This window comes from Chamaea fasciata, unplaced genomic scaffold (genome assembly GCF_029207755.1).
Source record: "Chamaea fasciata isolate MVZ Bird 193981 ecotype frontalis unplaced genomic scaffold, bChaFas1.0.hap1 SCAF_4, whole genome shotgun sequence".
Taxonomy (NCBI): Eukaryota; Metazoa; Chordata; class Aves; order Passeriformes; family Sylviidae; genus Chamaea; species Chamaea fasciata.
The window spans coordinates 55,293,049-55,315,077 of record NW_027094089.1 but is presented as its reverse complement, the minus strand read 5'-3'; the positions used below and the strand labels follow the sequence as shown (position 1 = coordinate 55,315,077).

General features: G+C 36.9%; 1 protein-coding gene across 4 annotated transcripts in view; it reads right to left on the bottom strand.

Annotated features, from left to right (window-relative positions):
- Positions 1–324: 324 nt before the first annotated feature.
- CDC42SE2 (CDC42 small effector 2) overlaps positions 325–22,029 on the bottom strand; it is an 86,496-nt gene continuing 64,791 nt past the window's right edge. For all 4 annotated transcript variants that reach the window (XM_066181632.1, XM_066181633.1, XM_066181629.1 and 1 more), the window contains 3 exons: positions 7,244–7,345; positions 2,662–2,779; positions 325–2,245 (listed from right to left, as the gene is read on the bottom strand). In XM_066181632.1, coding sequence (XP_066037729.1) covers positions 2,681–2,779; positions 7,244–7,345 — 201 coding nt within the window. In that variant the 3' untranslated portion in view covers positions 325–2,245; positions 2,662–2,680. The remainder of the gene's footprint in view (positions 2,246–2,661; positions 2,780–7,243; positions 7,346–22,029) is intronic.

Here is a 22,029-nt window from a genome sequence, read left to right as displayed (position 1 = left end):
AGTAATCTGCAGCACAATCAGGAAAGTAACACACATATGAGTTGCAGTCAAAAGGAAAGATTTCTAAAGTGTTTTTAAGACACTCTCCCTTCCTTGCAGAGCCCCTGGCAGCTATGTTAAATCAATGCAACACGAATACTGATGAAATTATGGTTTATCTGTTTGGCAACAAAAGGGTCATGTGACATGAAAAAAACCTCAAGCCTGCAAATTATTTATTGACACTAATAGGTTACTCTTTACACTACAAATCTGTCTGTAAGATGCAAATGTTTTTCTAAGGCAAATACAATTTATCGAAAGGAAAAAGTGTAGGCCACAAACTGAAAGAAAACATTTATTGAATCAAAGTCAATATTTTCCTTTTAATATCTACAAGCCAACACAGAACTGACTTTATTCAAGAATGAACACAATGTACAAAAAAAGTATGTCTGTTATAAAAATATGTCAATTTTTTTTTCTGGCTATTGAGCTGAAAACATTATGGCAAGTGCAAGATAGGTTTGGCAAGCAAATTTAAGCTGCTATTACCAATAACAAAGACCAAATAATTTTGTAATAGTTTTGTAGTATATTTAAGAGTCATTGTTAAAGTGGCATTGGAAATGCTAACCCCTAAAAAAAAATATGTATCACTGCACCGCCATGTGTTTATGCATCCAGACAATTGAACATCTCATCAGGAATCAGTATCTTTATCACTGAATACTAACCAAACTAATTTGAACTATTCAACCAGATAAGCGACATCTACCATTGAAATACAACCTAGGGAAGGCAAACTACCTCCATGGCTGTGTATTTTATGTGTTGTTAACAAACAGAGAGAGAAGATTAGGTAGGTTCCTACATATTTAAATCAACCAGACAGTTGTTCCAATCTGAAATCAGGGAAAGAAAAGAAATAGAATAAAGAATCATTTACAGCAACAGTCTACATGCATATTTGCATATAAAAAATGGATTTGATTAGGCTCAGTTATGCCTTATTTGTTTGTATGGTTTGGGGTCTTTTCCCACATAAACATTTAATGTAACCAGGCCTCAAATAACTGACTTCTCTAAAACCACCAGCAAGAAAAAAGGGACCATTTATAGAGATAACCTGAAAACAGTGCAATATTAAAATGCAGTTTCACCACATGTGAAAGAAACATGTTTTGGAACCTGAGCAAAAGGCATTTTACTGACTTAGTATTAAGTCACCCTGTATGTTGTTTTTATTGGCATCTGTTCTGCCAGATTAGTATGTTGCTCTTAGCAACTTCCATGGCCCCTAAATATTTAGTACAGAGAAAGTGCCAGCTACTTAGAAAGGACTACTAAACTTTTCAGCCAATACTGCAGGCAGTCTGACATGCTGCTACTGGAAATGACTGTACAGGTGTAAATTAGGAAAAATGGTATCAAGAAAAAGCAGCAGCCAAACATGTTGCTCTTCTGTTTAAATAGACTAAAGCGATTCCACAGCACTTAGGTAAGGTACTACACTGGTTTCAGTCTCAAGGTCAGCTCTTTCAAAATAAATATACTGAACATTTACAACAAATGCCTCATGAATGCAAGCTCTCTCTTTATTATTTCAAGACCAATTGGATAAAGACAAAAATAAAGACATAACTCTGAAGCAGCTAAGTTACAAGTTCTTTTTCAGAAACAGGCATGACTTGGTGCCACAGCAAAAATTTTCACATCTGCAGTAAGCAATTTTTTTTTCTTTTAGCACCAAGCAGGCCACCATAAAAAGCAACCTCACAAAGCATGCGATCATCTACTCTGTTGATTTTGTATGAAATAATTATTTGTGCTTGCAGGTCTCAGACCTTTCAAAAAGTGGGTGAACATTAGGCAATTAAAGACATTAATGGAAACTCATTCCTTTCTAAACTACTTGAGAAAAGATTATAAGACTAAAAAGCAACAGAATGTTGCGCATTATATTTCCGAGGAATGAGGAAAGCTAAGGTCGGTGCTTTAACTTGCCTTAAAACAATTAAAAAGGAACAACCATTCCTAAACACTACGGCCATGATACCGATAGAGGCCAATGTGTGCATGCCACTGAAAGGCACAGTCGGACCAATCTGACAAATGGCATCATCAGAGCAAAACAGCAACTTTTCACTGGACTAATCACAAAGGGTGAACAATGAGCCATCACTTCTCTTGTCATGAGCACAGAAAGCAGTCACCAAGGCAAAAGGGAGGACACAGGAAAGAAGATACAGGAACTCACATAAACCTAAAAGACAGAAAATACACATTAAACTAAGTTTTGAGCATTCTGATTGACCATTTTCTAACTGTAATACTGCTATATATTGACTTAACATCATACATCTTAGGAGCCACTGCAAAAACGGTACCATAATCACATCACAAACTTTTTATGAGATTTGTTTTACCTGCGAAGATTAGCCTACAGTATCACCTTTGGTTAAAAAATACTTAAGGCCAGACTGATACAGTCACAACAATCTGCTGTCCATTGTGTGAAAAATTACATTCTTACAAGATACTTAAACTTTTACTCAGAAATAGATTTTACAATTGGTCATCATAAACACACAGGTTTTTATAGGGAGATAATTACAGAGTAGTATGATTGTTTTTCATACTGATCTAACAGTGCCTAAAAAGCAGAAAAAAAATACTCACAGGAAAGGTATCCCCAAGGTTATCCTGCCTTTGTATCTACGAGTTGCATTTGAACATTTGCAGATATGCCACCTCCATAGCCGCCCTTGGATTGCATCTGATTCTGAATTGAGCTGACCTGGGGATAGAAAGGAAAAGCAGGATAGAGGAAAGAAGAATGACAGTGAGCTGTAGCATCTTCTTGCTTCTAGTTTTATTTTCTCTCTAGATTTAGTTTCCAAGTGCTCCTTTATTACCAGTAAAGCTACATTATTTTTGCACAAGGACACATGCATCCAAGGCTTACTCGAATTTTAACTTCAGTATGTAGCTCAGCAGAAGAAATGAAATAAGTGGTGCTGAGGCAAGTTTTTACTCTCTCCCAAAGAAAACTGGCTGATTCATGGTTTCACTGACGCACTTGATCAAAAAATAAAATCTCTTACTGGCATTGACTCCACCTGACAAACTAAAATTTATCTTGTTATACAGAAAATGTTCTCCAGCAAGAGTAATGAACCACAAGTTCATCATTAAGTTAACATCATTATGCTAAAAGTTTAATAGCCAACTTGCAAATATCTGTATGGCTAATTCAGATCATTAAAACAGAGCTGAACTAGGATTTTTAAAGTCAAAAAGGACCTTTTGGTTTGTGGAACATTTTTGATTTATCTACTTATGTGACGACATACAGTGCTTTCCTGAACTGATACTGTTCCTTTAAATGGAGGGCATTTATTTTTTAAACTACAGTCAATCTGAACTTCCCTGAACATCATTGATTTGAAGGTATTTTTAGCCTGATGCATATAAATACAGAGGGACACACCCTTTGTGCCCCCTGTTTCAAACCCCATGTTTCAAGACATGCACATCCTGCTATGATTTTCACTGCCTCTACCACCAAACAAAAAAGGAATCCATAGTTCTTTCCTGCTTGCGGTGCATGAGTCAAAATAATCATGTCCAAGTGCCTGCAGGAAGAGTCTCAAAGGTTTGGCCCTTTTTTCTCTGCATCCCAGAGCACACATAACAACTACAAAAAGAGTGGAAAATAACATTCACTCAAGGCTATGCCTGCAGGGCACCACTTGCAATAATTTCATCTATGCTCCTCCTTTACAGAGATCTAAAAACATCACTGGAAAGCTGTATTAAAACAGCACAGGAGAAGTATTTCCAAGCAGCTTGCAAAATATTCCCTGTCTACAAAGACAAAGGAAATAATTTCTTTTTTCCACAGCAAGCAAAACACACGCACATGTACAGAATGCATCAGCAAACTCATTCTTCCACGCAGTTTTTCAAACCTATGCGACAAAAGAGCCTGTTTTTTTGATCTTTATCTTCAACAATATGGCATATTGCAAGGCTATGCAAAAGATTGTTTATATGTATTTAAGCAGTGCAATGTAAAACCATTTTATACTTCGGCCTTTTGCTAAAATAAGTGATACAGCCATAGCAAAGCAATATTACCATCTTATTTTTCTTCAGGGAAAAATGCTCAGAGCCAATTTTCCAGCAATTTTCTTGTCTACATCTCACATCAAAGACTACAAACTCAATAAAAGAGTGTGCCAAAGTGCGTGAGGATGTATTTAAGTACTTTGACATTTTAGTAGGCTGCTCATCTTCTTCACCAAGCCTCTTTTGCTGCCCACAGAAAAAAAAGAAGTTTGAATTTTGGTTTTTTCCTCAGAAAATAATATACATGTAAAAGTATTCACAAGAGTGAATATAGGATGCTGTTAATTTTATCTGAATGAAATCTGACTCCAGCAAAAAAGAAAAAATCTCCAGGCCACATCACCTTTCAGCCTAACAGCTTGCTTAAAAGACTTGAAAATTTTGGACAGCAGCAAATCAACACAAATTGCAAGACTAAAGTGTAAGCTTTTATGATTATTTCTAAAAGTTTGACTAATTTCTCTGGTTTGTGAGTTACACCGGTTACTGAATAAGGCAGTATCAGTCTTAAATGCAGACTGCTGCCCTTAAAACAGAGAATGCAACAAATGAAACTAGTCTGCATTAACAGTTCAGTAGCTATTTTGTATATGAAAACTTTTGTAGGAGACATACAATTTTTAAATTGCTGAGCAAAAAAGGTTGAACATTTGTAGGTTTATAAGGTGGCATTCTTTCTGAAGCACCCTTCTTCTTGAGGCTGTTTGAGCAACAGGAACAAGCACTGTGAAATGCTATTTTTTGTTATTTTCTTTCCCAAAAGATGTCATTGCCCTTCTCTGATGACATGTAACAGCAAGGCTTTCCTCTATTATGTCTAATTTAGATGGGACTTAACGATTTTAAAGTTTCTGGAAAGGAAAGAGGATCGTAACCATTAAGGATCATGCAAACTATTGTGCTGCTTATGTATCTCATTAGATTTTCTTCTTTCCTTTTCTTTCCCTCCCTTTCAGAATTAAGAAACAGCACAGACAGACCCTGAGAAAGAAAATAATAGAAAACTACATTAAATAAATGAAATCAAAGACTGAACTGAAGAATATGAGGCAGCAGAAGAAAGAGATTTCACCATGGACTGTGAAAGCAAAATAGGGATAAAAGAGATGGGAATGAACAAGAAACAGTGCACAGAGGGCTCCTGCTGTTTAAGTACACCTCTGACAAAGGCGCAAGGCACTCTACAGAGAAGGCGAACAAAACCCAAAAATACTTCAGAGATATTCTGAATAGTCAGAAAACTATTCCGTCAGAATCGTAGATGTATAACAAAGAATAATGCTGATGAAAAAAGGCACAGGGCAGATATTTAAATCAAATTTAAATGGGAAAACGGTAATTACATTGCAGGTATTAACCTAAGCTATTTAGAAAAAGAAGGCACAAAGAGGCTCCTGAAGGAATATAATGTCCATACTATAAGGGAAATTATGCAGCAGAAGAACATGTGAAAGTTAATGCTGTAATCTTGGAATTTACACTGTGAAGAATGAGTATGAAGACCACCATAGAAGAGGCAGAAAATATGCAGTGTGAGAAAGTAGGGGTTTGAGCTTCTGAAGCAGGGGGAGTAGGAATGATTATTTTTTTACATACAGATACTTTCCATCCAGGATCAGAAAAATCTTTATGGTCACTGATGCAGCATATTATCCAAAAGAAAAAAAAAGTTTCAAAAAAGAAATGAGAAAGAGCTACTTAGAAGCATTCAAAATGAAAAAAGTTTATGTAGAGACAATAATAATTACCTACTATCTGGAGATAAACTGCGTATTATGCAAGACAAATGTGAGGGCAAACAGGCAGAAAGTGAAAAAAATAAAGCTTCAGGCCATCTACACAAACCTCAAATAAGGCATCTCAGCTGTGAGAATGAGGAAGGTTCCCTCAGGAGAAACAACAAATGTTGAAAATGCAGAAGCCATGCTTAAATTAATCAAACAACGTGCTCACATTATTATCAGTTTATTATTTCAATTTATACTGGCTTTAAATATTAATCTAATGTATTGCATTAAATAAGGAACTGGCTTCAACTAAATCCTGTCAAGTGGAATCTCTGGCCATTTAACTTGCTCACAGAGGTTTTACTAGAAATCATTTATTGTCTACTATGTTGTTTCTGGGAAAATATAGTGAATTTTTTGATGTTGAATTTTCTAGCTTTGCCCTTCCTCATTACATGCTGAGTTACAAAAATTTTTGTTTGATCTCAATAAGACCAACTTAAACTAGTTGAAACTACAACTGACCTCCCTTGCCTATATTAAAACTGTCTTTTATAGCTCTGCTTTCTTTTCTGATACCTCTGACAGAGATTTTTTCTCTATGTCAGTAAGTGTTTGTCATCTCCAAATGTTTTCCTTTAAAGATGACTAATAAAGTCAAGAAATATTTTTCATCTACATATAACCGTTTTTCTGTATTTTATATTATTGACCTTAGAAACAGATTGACATTTCACAGAAATTTGAAGCAGTACAAGATAGATCTATTTCCATAAGCTCATTTTCATTATCTATCTCACCTTTTGTTTTTTCACTTTCAGAGAGCTAAAAATAAATATTGTGCCTATCTCCTACAGGAAGCCACAAAATCTCACCTGTGACACTGCTTGCTCTGGAAATAACTCACACTGCAAACAGGGCTACAGAATACAGAAAAAGCTCAGCAAGAACACCCAAACATAAATTTGTGTGCACCATAAACTGAGGTAAGTTAGTTTTACATGAACTATATTTAAAACAACTTTAAGGGCATTTAAGGTAAGAAACTAGTCAGCCCTAAGACACTTGGATTTTTCTATATAATACCTCAGTATATTTTCAAGCGTACATCTATTTTGGTTCATACATATAATCAGAGTTAATTTTTGCTTTAGAAAGTATTTTATATCATTTATAAAACACCTAAAATGCATTGTCAATAAATACAGGAATTTAAAAAATCATATTCAATATTCTTGAATGCAAGTTTTAAAGACTTGGAATTAAAATGCTATCAGGTCATACTTCAGTTACATACAGATTTTCTCTTATGAGTTGAAAGACTCATTGCTTCAGCTACAACGTACAAATAGTGCTCCTGCATTCTGTCTAATACGAACTGATGTTCATCCACACATGCTTACTGAATTCATTCCACTGAACAGGTCTCCAGATCCTACATGAGCTGTGTGAACGAAGTTTGTCGGCTCCCCAATCATGCTTCGATCAATCCGCCGTCGTCTTTTCTGAAAGGAAGGTAAAGAAAACATCTGAGATTCACTGAAAAGGCAAAACCAGTATGTGTCATAAAGGTAACCATCCATAGGAAGGATATTACATACACTGTAAGATATTTCAACAGAGTCAAAAAACTGAGACCACATTCTGAGGTTAACCAAAACACTAGTATTACTGTCCTTTTTACTTGGAGGATGTGTACCAGACAAGCACAGATACCACTCCTAACATTTAGGCCAACAAAACACTTGCAAATAACCTTACTAAATTCCACATTTATTAACTGGTATTTGCAATGTTTCCCACAGTAACTTCTGCCTATATTTGTATCCAAATCATCAGATCAAATTTGAGCCATTCAAAACAAGAATTAAGGATCAAAGTGTGTTAGAATACTTTGTGAAGCCACAACTTACGGAATTTCTTAGTTGCATGCCCTGACGTCACTATTCATAACATACTTCATGGCAATGTCCAGAACAGTGCCTTGAGTTTGATCAGGCTTAGTCACAGATAAATCTTTACTGAACTCTGAACCCATACACTCAAGATAACTTTCAGTCTGCATGATTATAGACTGTCAGCTGAAGGGATGCAGTGCAGCAGTAAGGCAAAATGCCAGCTCAGGGACTCTTCTGACTCCTACACTCTGTGACAGAAGGCAAGAACTGCTTAATCTCTACTTCCCAGTTTTCAGAGTCACAGCTTCATTTTTTAGTAATCTAATGACACACAAATAAAAAAATTAGATCCAGTAAAGAATTTCCCTAATTAAAGCTGCTTTGGTTGCCTGCCTCCAGCTAAGCATTGCTTCTGAAGGAGAAAAGTAAGAAAACCCTATCCTCACTTTTTAGGCCAGAGCCAGAAGCTAACACAGAGCAATTCATGCAGTGTGCAGTCATCATATGCCCATACTCTGAAAAATGCCTGCATTTGGAAAAAAGAATTTAAAAAGCCACGAGAAACAGTTCAAATATCTCAGTTTCAGGCATATTGTACAAAGTAAGAGTTTAACAGCTAAAGAATTACTTGAGCTCAAGTGAAACCCTCCCATTACCTTAAAGTTCACTCAGTCTTGTTTTTAATGATCTCAATTTCTAACTGGCTATGAGATTGTAAGACCACATAGACTCAAGGCACAAAGGTACATGCCTCGACTGGGCTAGCTACTATTTCAATAGCTACAGATAAAATCTTTATGAATCAGAGCCCACAGCTATGAGAATACATCATAGGGTTTAGCCAGCAAGTACAAAACACATTTAATCCTGGTCCACACCTTTTCCCTTTTACAGATTTCAGCAGGTCTCAGTACCTTCTTGCATGCTATGAATAGCTGGAATGAGGAGGAACACATAAAATTCCATAAATCAGCTAAATACAATGATCCAATCTATGCTAAAACTACTAGTGAATTCCCCAATTCCACAGAATTTTACAAAATCAATCGATCAAAAAAAGTATTCCAGACATAAAAAAGTTATATTGACACATCCCTTACTCTAATAGGCTGTGATGCTGACACAGAAAGATAATCTAGACAGCTGTATGAAAATACACTGATCTAATTAAAACACTTAAAATTGTTTCACGTCTGCAGCAGTTGCCCCTCTCCCTCTTTTAAAAAAATAGCAGCCAAATTTATGTATCCAAACAATACATCCATAGTTTTTTCATTTTAATAGTTTCGATGCAGAGAAGATGTAGACACACCCAAACATTTTAGATTTTTCTTATCTTGTTTATGAGCTTTTACAACAATTTAACTTCTTTTTTGTGCTAAGTAACTTATTTTACTCCTTAACTTGTTGCTAAGATCGTTGGCATCCAAGTAACAAAGTGCTGGATCTTGTGAATGACTGTAAATGACTCTCCACTAATCATCAGCTAGTCAACCAGTAACCATTAGCTAAACTGCACTGCCAGCAAACCATGTCTCTTATCTAAAGTGAGCTCCTTATCAGAGGCCATCAGCCTATAACTCCCTGATATGTGCCCACTGATGTGAGCTCCATCAAGCTATGGAACAGTATTTAAATGCAGTGCCACAAAATAGTTCACTGTAAAAGCAAATAAAAATTTTATTTACTTTTTTTTTTTTTTTCCCCTGCAGAAGTATCCAGCTTGCATCTCCATTACTTTTTTAGCTTGGATCCTGAGAATGCTTTTGAAGCAACTTCACCAGTTCTCACTTATCATGATTCAATTTTAATTTCACACTAACCCTGGAGTGCACAAATTAGACTTTTTTTTAGATGAAGCTGAACTGGAAGACTAACTGATGCTCCCCCACTGCTAACAGACATTGAGGCCAATGAACCAGGTGAGCCGGGCTGGAGATCACAAGACATCTAATGCACATCATGACTCCCCAACAGCAACTATTCTGCCGTCCCACACAGCTGAACCTACTAGAATGTGCTGTTTCTGTAGACATGGTCTCAGCCAGAACCAAAATGACCAGCTAGAATGTGTAAAGGGACATGGGAAGCACTGTAAAAAATCACCTCTTTACGAGGAATTAACACAAGAGAAAGCAGTAGGGGAACACGCCTGAACAGGTTACAAAGCTTTAACAGAGGACACCATAAATATTAGGTTTGCCAGGATTTCATTTTGAAGTTGTATTTTCTGAGGTCTTGTATCAGTAAGAATACATGCATAACAATGTTTTATACACAGTAAGAATTAACACAAGACTGATTTTTAAGTAAATTGAATTTGAAAGAAGCTTAGAAGCAGCACATTCACCTCCTACTTAGGAAGAAATTAAACGTAGTTATGCTCATTTCCATCTACCAACTGTGGCTTTCCATGTTCCATCCTTGCGCAGCTCACAAGCCTCTCCTCTGTGACTGACTTGTTGTGGTGAAAGACTGATTCTGTGTTCTAGGAGTTAAAAGTACTGTGCTTGGGAAGTGGCCCCTGTCTTCTCCAGGGCCACAGAAGCCGTGGCTGATCAGCTGAATTAATCACCATGAGGAGGGGAAGACATATAATACACTTTGTGTTAAAAGGAAATAAAAAGTGCTGACAGGGCTCAGCAAAATTTAATCCCACTAGGCTTCACCCATACCTCAAAATGTTTGATATCATACCATAAATAATTACCCTTAGAATACATTTACACACCACTAATCTAGTAATAAGTAGTAATGAAATATGATTAAAGGTCATCTATAAAACAAATAAATGTTTATGACACTAGTGCAAAGAACTTCAACATACACACACCCCTGAGTATCACCTAAAGCTTTGTCTTCAAGATGCTTCTGACAAACAAATAAATGTCCCAACCATGTCAGCCTAACTACAGTGAGTCTTGTCTACTCTATTTGAGTTCCTTGTGGATTTTTTTGCTAGCAGGAGGGGAATAGAAGCAGGTTCATATTATGCTTAGCTAGCTTGACTGTTATCTTTCTTGGCAGTTTAGGTCAAGTTACTAAAACTTTTGGTATCAATGGACAAAAAAAAGTTAAAAATCTATTACAGTGTTTCTTCCCCCTTTGCCTTGTGCCAAAGTACTTCTCCTTTTACTAGGAGGGCAAGGGGTGACAAGGAGCACAATAACGGTGAGATGACAGGAAAAGACCTATGAAAGGATCCTGGAAGTGGAATATGAAGTGACATCACTTAATGGCTTTCCTCAGTTTGTTCCCTTGACAAAAAAGCTGAACAATTTGGATTGTGATGTACATAACAGGCAATCTTTACACCATGAAAAGAAAAGCTGATCTTGGAACTGAAGCAGAAGCAAAACTGATCTTAAAACTGAAGCAGAAGGCTTGTGTTTTAAATGTCTTGAGAAGAATGGAAGTAGCCTGAAGACCCACCTCAGAAGCCTTGCTTTGAATGTATACTAGATGCAGTGAAACTGGATCACATTTCAGTTACCACAGAAATGAAGTAAAAATTGATCTTTTCTATTCTTAAACCTGCGAGTGATGCCTTGCACCCACATGGTAGCACTTCCTTTGAAATACCAGATCAGAAATCAGAAAGCCTCCAATAGCTGCATCACAAAAAATATTTTAACTCTGCAAGCTTCTTGAAACTTTGAACAACTTTAAACTTTTGCCCGAAACGTTAAACTAATTATACCATGTATTTAACCTGCCCTCCAGCAAAGCCACAAACACTTCACTGAAATGCTGTTTTTCATAGTTCCAAAGACTACTTGTCGCAAGAAATTCAAAACTGTAATTTGTTTCTTTAAACACACAACTGACACTGATAGGTCCAGAAATACATAAAATTTCCTTTTTACTCCCCTGTATTTTAGGCTTTCAGGGAAGAAGTGATATTTTTTCACTATCTACAGATTTTGTCCAGAGGTTAGGCTGCACTTCTTTAGCTGAAGCTTTTTCATAAGCAATGGCAGCACTTCTGAATTAGGCGAGCTCTCCGCCTGCACAAAGAAGACAAGTTTTGGAATTTTTTCTCCTTTCAGCAGTACTCCCTCTGCTCTTCATGAGAGGTCATCTCCAAAAAAAGAGAAAAGGTTAAGACGTGGAGTAACACCAAGGTCTCAAACATGTAAAAAATATTAAGTGATATCACTTAGATCACGGGAGGCTGACAATTACTTTTCTGCTAGAAGTTAAAGTTGCAAGTGAAGTCAACTTTTGTATGAAGTCTTATACAAAGATACTCCAAAGCCAAGTGCCAGCCTACATGTGCTGGGTATCAAAAGCAAAAGAATCTGTTAAGCTCCAGAAGAGCATGTTCTACTAATTCTACACTAGATATTTTGAGATGGCTGACATATCAGGAATCCAAGTCTACGTGAAATGTGACACACAGCATTGCAAAGGACCCTACAACACAAAAGTCTGCATGTATTTCACCTGCAGAATGCCACCCTCAAATGAAAGCATTCCAGGTGCAGATGAGGAATGTGCACTAAAGCATAAAACAACGCATGGTGGAAACGGAAGGAATTCATTCAGGGGGGATGATATATTATTGCCATATTGTGCATTCAAAATCTCTGAAAACAATGCTCCTTTATTAAAATTCATTCATATGGCACCTTTCTCATATTGCATACCCATTTAATTTATCCCACTTTACAAAACAAGAAAAAGTGACAACTCTCTTTTTCCACACAGAAATGTTCTTTATCCAGCTGTATGATGTCCCGGCTTTTTATATCTTAGGATCTCAGTAAAGTAAACTGTAAAGAAACTAGGCAACAGAATACCTACTGTCATCAATGTCTACACTAACATCTACATGCTATAAAGAATTGCTTTGCAGAATGGGTTTCTGTGGTCAGAGAATAAGCACTTAACATTTATTGCCTTCCAAAAGTTTCCTTTTTTAAAAGCAAAAAGATGACTGTGCATTCATAAACACTAGAAGGTTACACAGCTTAAAATACTTGTCTCCACAACATGAGAGTCAATTTTGACTGCTAGCTCAATCATTACAACGGCATCAAATACAGTAAGAAACAATTCACTCTCTGATACTTCTTCACAGGCTTGACTTTTAAGTAACAGTATGGTATTTAGAACATAATGAAATATATTAACTTTTAATCACATCATCTAACCCTTTTTAACACTAGGAGATCTCGTGCTAATACATCTTTCCATACTAAACCAATCCAAATCCCAAACTCTCCTAAAGAAAAAGAAATCCTAGTAGAGCCACCACAACTGCCATTCTTATGATAGACAGGGCAAATGCGAAGAAGGAAAATGCTCCTGGTTTTCCTCTGTATCCACCCGCTATATTTGTTTTCACTATATTTTGTTTTCACACTATATGGATGCACTATCTAGATCCTGACAGAACGGATATGATATGTATATTTTTAAAAAATTAAATAGGAACTATCAGACTATAGGGTCTCACATCTATTGTGTTTGGTGTTTCAGAAATAACCCTCAAACAACAAGCCTTTTTTGGAGAACTTCTCTTACCACTTATTCTAGCGCTAATTTCAGAATTATCCAACGCTAAAAGCAAACTCTTAATCTGCAAACTCACATTGGGTTCTTTTTACCAATCAAGATAGTTGTTTCCTATCTCTTCCCTGAGGACAAAGTGACATTTCAATGAAAGAACTGCTGAAACAGAGCCATTTGCTAGCTTTGTATTCAAAAACTCAGCTGAAACTTCAAAAGCAGTGCAGGCCAAAGGTAAAAAAAAAATCCCGAGACAGAAAACTAAGGAAAGGATTTAATCAAAGTCAAGATAGTGAGCCGTTTCAGGATGAAGGATTTGTATGATTAGAGGAGAAACTGAAATCCTTCATTTCATTTTCGTTCTTTGACCTTTCATACTTTTTGTTCTGAAAAAATACCAGCAGCAAGACTCCCTCTGCTGAGGCACCCATTTGATCCTCCAGACGTTAACACACAGGAAGGGCTAGGTACTTACTCAGAATAGGAAGTATCAGATCACCCTGTAGAGGTACTCTTCTGTCCTCCCACACACATGCTGTTCTACTTCCAAAATAGTCCTGATAGTCTGAATGTGTCTCAGCAAGACAAGCTGTGGTTTGAGTGATGTGCCTGTGTTCCCAATACTGACCAATCAAAATTGCCTAAAAAGGTGTCTCGCATCAAATTCTGTGTAAGGGGGCTGTAGGGGCAAGGGTAGCCCTTGCATGTGTTTTTATGCATTGTGTGTTTAAGATACATTTCTCCACACTTTCCACTCTAATTAGGAACCTATAGATTCATGTTAGAAACAATAAAAAGTATGTATACATGTAAAGCTGGAAAGCTAACACCCACCCCTACCAATTAGATCATTCGGTAACAAACTAACACCGTGAAACCAATGGCTGGATATACAGGATCACCATAGCCAGTGTGATTTTTTGAAGAAGGTTGCAAAATCCCTATACATTTCCTTGAATATTGTGGTATTCTCACTTTTTTCAGCTGTTTTAAATCTGTGAGGTTACACTGCAGAGTCCATCATTTATACAGTCTCCAAGTACTATATAAAAGTTGATGAAAGAGACACCATACAGAATAATATTAAAATTCCAGTCAGCACTAGCATATGTTTAACATTTCAGTGTTTTATTCAATTTTTGAACCACAAAGTGACAATGACCATTTGAAGTGTAGAAGCCCACACACTCTGAATAAGCAAGTGTAGACCTATGAGTTTCAAATGCCTCATGTCAAAACATCTCCCACACAGAAGAAACACAGAGATGCACAACTTAAGGTAATGTGCAAGATAAATTGAAATGCTAGACACTGCCTCCAAACCACTGAATTTCAGTGACAGATTTATTCTAAAGCAGTAACATCTGATATCTAAGCCCAGCATAATGATGTTCTAACCAATGCTGTGATCTCCATCAACTACAAGATACCAAAGCTGCTGTCCTCACTAAAACATTTTTCCCAAGTCTACTATGTGGGCAGTTTTTATCAGATTGTTTAAAGACTCCTGACAGATTAAGGGTCTTGCAAACTACAGCTTCATCAGAACACAAGCAGGAGGAAACTGGCACAGGCTTCCATGCCAGCACTTAAGCAACAGAGGGAAGTAGGTCTCCAGCACACTCAGCTTTCATTAAGTTTCCAAAAGTTCATGACGGCTCATGATTTCTTTAGCTAAAGGAGTTAGAAATTGAGACTAACGGCTGAAAAGAGTGAAGTTTTTTAATAATGTGAGCTGTTACAACTAACATCTAATAAGGAGATTATCAAGTGTACACTGGATTTAGTTTTTACAGCAAAATCCCTTGGCATGTACTGACTGACTCAAGCAGAAAAAAAATGACGAAATCTGATTGTCCAAACACCTCAACAAAACAACTAGCAGTTCCATTCATATATAGAAGAAAGCAAAATTGAGGGAAAAATAAAAGAATTTAAAATGTCAGCAGAGGTGACATCTTGAAATCTTCTAGATTGATTTTAAGTTTCAACTTCTCAACAAATTAATCTATTTCATAACTTTATACATCAAACTGGATTGTATATTAGCTCGAACAGCCCCATTTTTTTAACAAATTGACCACCTTCTTTCATCTTTTGAAGAGCAAGTTTTTGATTTTTATAAGTTTACACAATATTCCATTATATTATAATGATGTTAGTCATCATATGACAAAACTGGCAATTGTAGCCTATGTTTTCTAAATAAACAGGAAAAAATTGCCAGATGAGGTCAAATGACTCCAAAAGACAATAGGTCTTTCAAGAAATGTGTTTAGCTCACACATGAAAGGGAACTAGTTCTATTCCAGATGCTTAAACCACATTCAAGTTACATAGTAAATCTGAATCTATTCCTTGGCATTAGCTAGAAAGCACTGACTGTCCTTTGCAAAATACACAATAGTAAAATTTTAAGATTACATTTGCAACTTTTAATTTGGCTGTCATTTTGTCCACAAATTACTTATCCTTCTAGTAATTTTATTTTTTATTACTTTGGGTGGTTTAACGTCTCTTAAACATAATTTTTTAAAAAATGTATTAAAAACCCCAATAATCTGAAAGAATCACACTGGTTTTCCACTACAGTAACTATAACGCTTTAATGTCTTTACACTGTGAAGTCTGACTGCAGATTAACAGGTAATCAATTAAAGGACAGTAGAGCATGATGAAAGCAACAACTCATAGACTCAGAGAACAGTCTGGATTGCAAGAGACTTTAAAGACCACCCTGTGCCCCCAAAGTTCCAACCCGCCTCTCAACACCTTCTGCCAGACCAGAATTCCAAGTGCCCCAAGCCCCTGCCAAGATGTGGCACCAGCAACTTCCCTCTGCAACTTGTTCCAGTGCCTCACTATCCTCACAGTAAATAATTTCTTCCTAATTTCCAATCTAATTCTAGCTTCTTTCAGTTAAAAACCATTCCCCCTTGCCCTACCACTACTTGCTGTTGCAAAAACTCCCATTTCTGCCTTTGTAAGCACCCTCGCCTATGATACCAGCTTTAGTTTCTCAGCAAAAATCATTAACATATTAAGTCTACCCTTGCAGCTGCCAGCTGAGTTAACTTCCAACAGTTTAGCTGTTTGCTTGGATCAAGTGCTTATTACCAGCCTGCACAGATGAAAATAAAGTTAATCACTCAAACTTCAGAGTCAATACCGATCTAGGATATGCATAAGGGACAAAAACTCTGCTGTACAGGACATAGGAAATAGTGGGTTTGTTCACCCATAAGAAAAGAGACATTTCCTTGTATCTTTAATGGTCTCCCACTACTCATACAGGAGGGAACAGAAGACAGCCAGCCTTCAAGGTGCACAGTGGCAGGCTGAAAAGCCACAGCCCAAAGTTACAATATAGAAAACACTGATTAAACATATAAATACAATAGTTATGTAGGTGGTCAAACACTGGACCAAACACCCAGTGAATATGAATGCCCATCCTTTGAGATCCCCAGAACACAACTGGTCCTGACCCTGCAAAAGTCAAGTCTAGCTGGTTCTGCTTCGAGCAGTTGCATTGCACCAGATGGCATCAGAGGTGCTTATCATCTAGACTACTTTACAAGCCTCTAGCTTCCAACGCTGATGAAGAGCAGGCTGCAATTGACTTTCCTGTATATTCTCCCCCGTAACTAAAAATGATAATAACATAAAACAGAGGTTAAACAAATGATATAAGGACTCACCGCAGTACAAACTTTCAGCAAACTTCTAATAGCTTCTTATAAAAATCAAATCCCAACGTTTCGGTAAGAACATGCCATGAACTGTATCATGTTGAGCTTTCTTTCCATTCACTTACTGACTGTCCCCAACAAGAACACAGGAAATACTTGAAGGATCATCTGGCATGGTGAGAGCTGTAGAGGACGTTACCAGGATTACAACACGTAGCGGCTCCTGCTCAGCCAAATGAATATCTTTTTACCCACAGACACAACACAAACAAAAGCTTTAGATATGCTTAAGAACACTGACTATTGAAACAGTTTTGTTAAAAAATTATCTTCCATGCTGTAGTAAGACTTCCTAGAGCTAGCTGACTAATATAAAGAGGTTTGTTATGTCCTGTGTGTGCAGGTGTCTGAAGACATTTGCATTTTGATGGAGTTACACAGGTTGCATAAGGTACATTACATGTAAGCCTTCTGTACTCCTTTGTACACTCTGCATAATCTTCTACATCAGAATGATATGCCCATACGAAATTCCAGAGCAGAAAAGTAAAAGAACAAAAATTACCTGAAATATTACCTCCAAACAGGTAATAGCCACTGTCAGATACAAGATCCTCACACTCACCATACAAAACCAATGCCTTAGTAAGTCTAACATTTTCTCTGGGCCAGCTAAAGCATCCACTGCACTGAAGGTAATACCCTAAAGGCATTGCCATATATTCCCCCAAGCCTGCACAAGGTGATTCACCTTTAACTATGACAATAAATCAGTGCCCATGTGGTATTTTCAGAAAATCTCTTTATGCAACTCATTGTAATTCCCTTACTGGAAGGCAATGGATTTCCATGAGTTATGGCACTGCTTATTTTTTAGCAGTAGGATTAATGAGTGGAAGATCTAGTACTTTTGCTGCAGGAAAAAACAAAGCCACAATATTTAATAGCAATATCCTCAGGAATCAACAAACACACACATAGTGAATTAATGAGTTTTTAAACACCTCTGTGAGTATCATACTTTGCCCAGATAGCAGCAGCTTCTTGTTGGTACATATATATCTATATATATATATATATATATATGCAACAAAAACTCTAAATATTTTCCTGTTTTTTTAATGATGTACTGCACTACTTCACAGTGAAGTTTTATCAAAATGAACTTGCTCTAAATGAAGATACTTTTTTTTTTTTTGTACAAATCCCTTTTTAAGGGAAGTAATCCCTCTGCATCTTTGTGTGTCTCAGTCTATGAGACACACATCTGGCTGATCTTTCTGGAGATCTTCCCACTGGCATTTCCTTTCTGAGTTATTTGTCACCTGAGTGACCTCAGCATTGTCTCAGGGTTGAGCCTGCTTCTCCAAAGGCATACTGATTAGTTACATCCTCAGCATCAGTGCTGTCACATGGCCCTGGATACCCTGATTTGCAGTAGGGGAGAAGAATTCTTAAGCATGGAATCACAGATCTCCCTCAGTGACCATCTCTTTTCTTGCTCCTATGAAAACTTCTGCAAAGGTCTCAAATTTGACTGTCAGTCTGTTAATTCAGTTTATTTTAGGCAAATCATTTTGTAAAAAATGCATCCCAAAATACATTGTTATGTGACAGTCTGTCTTTGCTTGTGCTTGAGGCTTCAAAGGAACAAGGAGTTAGAACCTACACAAGGAAAGCAGAAACAGCCTCCTATGTTCTTCCCATAATATGAAAAAAAAGTTACACATTTCAATGGTGATCTCACTAGTGGACGTAGAAATGGTGACACTATACACAAAATTAGAAAAAGATAATACAACAAGCAGCCAAGACAATTCAGCAAGGGATGGCCCAGTAGGTATTTTAGAGATGCTTACACATCAAGCCCACGCAGCATGGCTAGAAGCATCTTTGCAAAATTAGTCTACCAGTAAGTCTTAAGTAAGTCTTAAGTAATGTTCAAATGAGCAGTTGTGCTTAGACTTAAATTAGCTTTCTACTCAGCTTTTGACATATTCAGAATAGTAACTGACAGAGAGCAGCAACACAAAAGCCTATGCCTGACATATGGCAAATATCCCAAACGACAGAAGCGAAGTTGTTCAGGAACTAATTAACAACATCCAACAGAAGTATGTCAGCAAATGAGGATCAACATGGTGTGCCATTGAAAATCTGTACGTTCAAAAGGCAGACAATAAAGACAAAAGGCCACTGTGCAGGAAAACTAGTCAAGCCCTGTAAGCCTACATATCTTTATTACAACAAGGAACATAAAAATAAAGCCCTTTCAAGAAGTGTCCTGCTTTCCTTGGAAAAACAAAGGAATCTCTATTGCCTTGTCCAGTGTCCCTTCAAAAGGAAAACACCAGTTCCAACCATGTACAGACCCTTTTGTGTAGTCTTGCTGAGGCATGCCACAATTCCAGAAGTCTTGAGTGTAAACAATCCTTACTATTTCAATTTCATCAAGTAAGGAAGTACCCTATATTCCTAACTTATTTGCCCCATTCTACGCCTCTAAATTCAGTGCTGTTGAAAAGATCTATTCAGGAGCAGTAGCAGAAATAGCTTCCTACTCTTCCACTAGCTGCACTACAGAATTTTTGTTAAGTTAGGTACATTCACTAGTCACAATTTACTGCTAGACTCACAAGTAGTATCAACAACATCACACCATCATTTCTAGAGGTAGTGTTGGCTGTTCATACTATTCAGGAGAACCTTCCTACTTACTAATCCATTTCTGTGGCAAGCCTATCCTTCCTTATATTGCAGGTCTTCTGCACCATTATCCATAATAAATTTATTCCTGCAAAAGCAGATTTTCTATTATTGTCTATGTCTCCTACTTGCGTAGTTTTTGATACCAATACATACAATTCCTTCAGCCTAATACTGGTAATTCTGAAACTGGATTCAGTGTAGAAATCCAGGAAATATACAATGTGGTTTTCTCCCTGTGTCAGATCTAGTGATCTTACCACTAGAATAAAACCAAATACTGGAGCTTCTTATGACAGAAAGAATAGGAAAGCATGGTTGTTTGACAGCTGAACAGGAAGTTTTGGCATTGCAACACTAGGCACCTTGAAGATATTTAAGATTCCTCCAGGTTCATGTATTACTGGCAACTTCAGGGCAACTGCTTTCCAGTCCCACAAGTGTAGTCAGCATCTACCAAAACGAAGATACATCCAACATTAGCTTCTGGCTACAGATTTACAGTGACTGGCAGTTAAAGTCAGAATGAAGAGTAAAAAGAACAATAATCATATAGAGCAAAATCACGTTTTCGGAAGAGCTGCAGGCTGGGAATTTCTAAACTGGCTGCATAATAATAAGTGTAGATTATTTATAGTAATTTTTTTTTTTTTCATTTTACTCTTCAGCAAAGGGAACCACGTGGTATCTAAAAAGACTGGACATAATTCCATCTACCTAAAATCTAGAGTTATGAATACAGAACTGAATAGCAATTTTTGGTAGGAAGATACACACTGTTCCTAAATTAAAGAAAAACACCAACAACTAAGCTAAAATATTTCCCTCATCACTCTGTGTTTCATAACCTGAAACAGGTCACGTACTAACAGGTTTTCAGTGGACTATGGCATCTATGCCAATTAAAAAAAAAAAAAAAAAAGTTTTGAACCACTGGCTTGGCAGCATGGCAACTGTCAAATCTCAATCATATCCAATTATTTTAAGAGCCCCCTACGTCACACTGTCATCAGGGTGTACCACCTAGCAACATACTTCCACGCTCAAGGCACAAAATTTGCAAGAATTTAATTTTCTTCCCAGATTTCCTGCACAGTTTCTGTGCCTTAACCTTGCTTCACCATCTCTCCAGGTTTTCTTGAAGGTCTGTCAGTAACCCTGAACAGAAGCATTAGAGTAGCCACCTACAATTGCTGTTGTGTACCGACATTGACACATGGTTTTAGATTATGGAGAGATGCGCACTCTAAATAATTTAGGACAAGAAGTGATTCTGGTTTTCTCTTTAACACCATTATGGACAATTTTAAACAATTTCTTAAGCTTTGAAGTTCATTTTAACGCGTACTGAAAATGCAAACATATTTTGAGTACAACTTATGAATCCAGTATTTGTCAAAAGGCAATATTTGTCAAGGGAAAACAATCTCCACTAAGAACACCACAGAAGTGTTTATTTTCCAGCTGCAAAGCTTTAAAAAAAAAAAAAAGAAAAATCAGGATTCAGTATTTTCATGCACCCAACACACCCTCTCAGGGAATAATACATAAAAATATTGAGAAATTCAAACCTTTCTGCCCTTCACAATTGTTTCCTAGCAAGGTTTACTTTCAGACCACTTTTCTGTGTTCAGAAATTGAACAGTTATAGTTAGATTTCTTTTTAAGAAACTAAACCACATACTTGCATAAAACCATAATACAAAACTTAGATGTGGCTGTTTGTCTGGGATAATAATAAAAGCACACACCATACCACAGTCAGTGCATCCTACAGCATTTCTTGTCTTACGCATTATAAAAATATGTGTCTGCTATGTTTGGTCATAAAAAATAATTTGTCAGTAATGCTCACCCCTGCAATGCCTGCAGAGCCAACACTGCTAAGAACCTAAGCTGAATTCTACTCCCTCTTGGGCATGACCATATTATTTACTAAATTCCAGTGAGCTGAAGCAGAGGGATTGTTCAGGGAAAGCTTACTGTACCAGTGTGGGAAAAGATTCAGCTTGACTCAGAACACAGATGGAGCTTGTAGAGCTGGCAACTGAAAGTTCCAAAGTGATTTCTTGTACAAGTCAACCAATGACATACATTTTAGTGACCAACAAATGACTCTAGGGTAAAATAGGTTTTTGAGCTGTCTCAGAGCATCCTTCAAAGAGAAGATTTTGCTGGTCTTTTTAGACAAAAGTTACAAACACACCAATAACAAATAAAATCTCACTCCCTTTATCATTTTTCCTTCCTTTTTACTGGAGAATAATGTGAGCTGACTAATTCTGGAACACTAAATTATGTAAATTGTAATGTAATGTAAGGTACTGTAGGGAACCTGGTCACTTTTCCCATCATAAAGATAGATCGGACTGGTGTAAG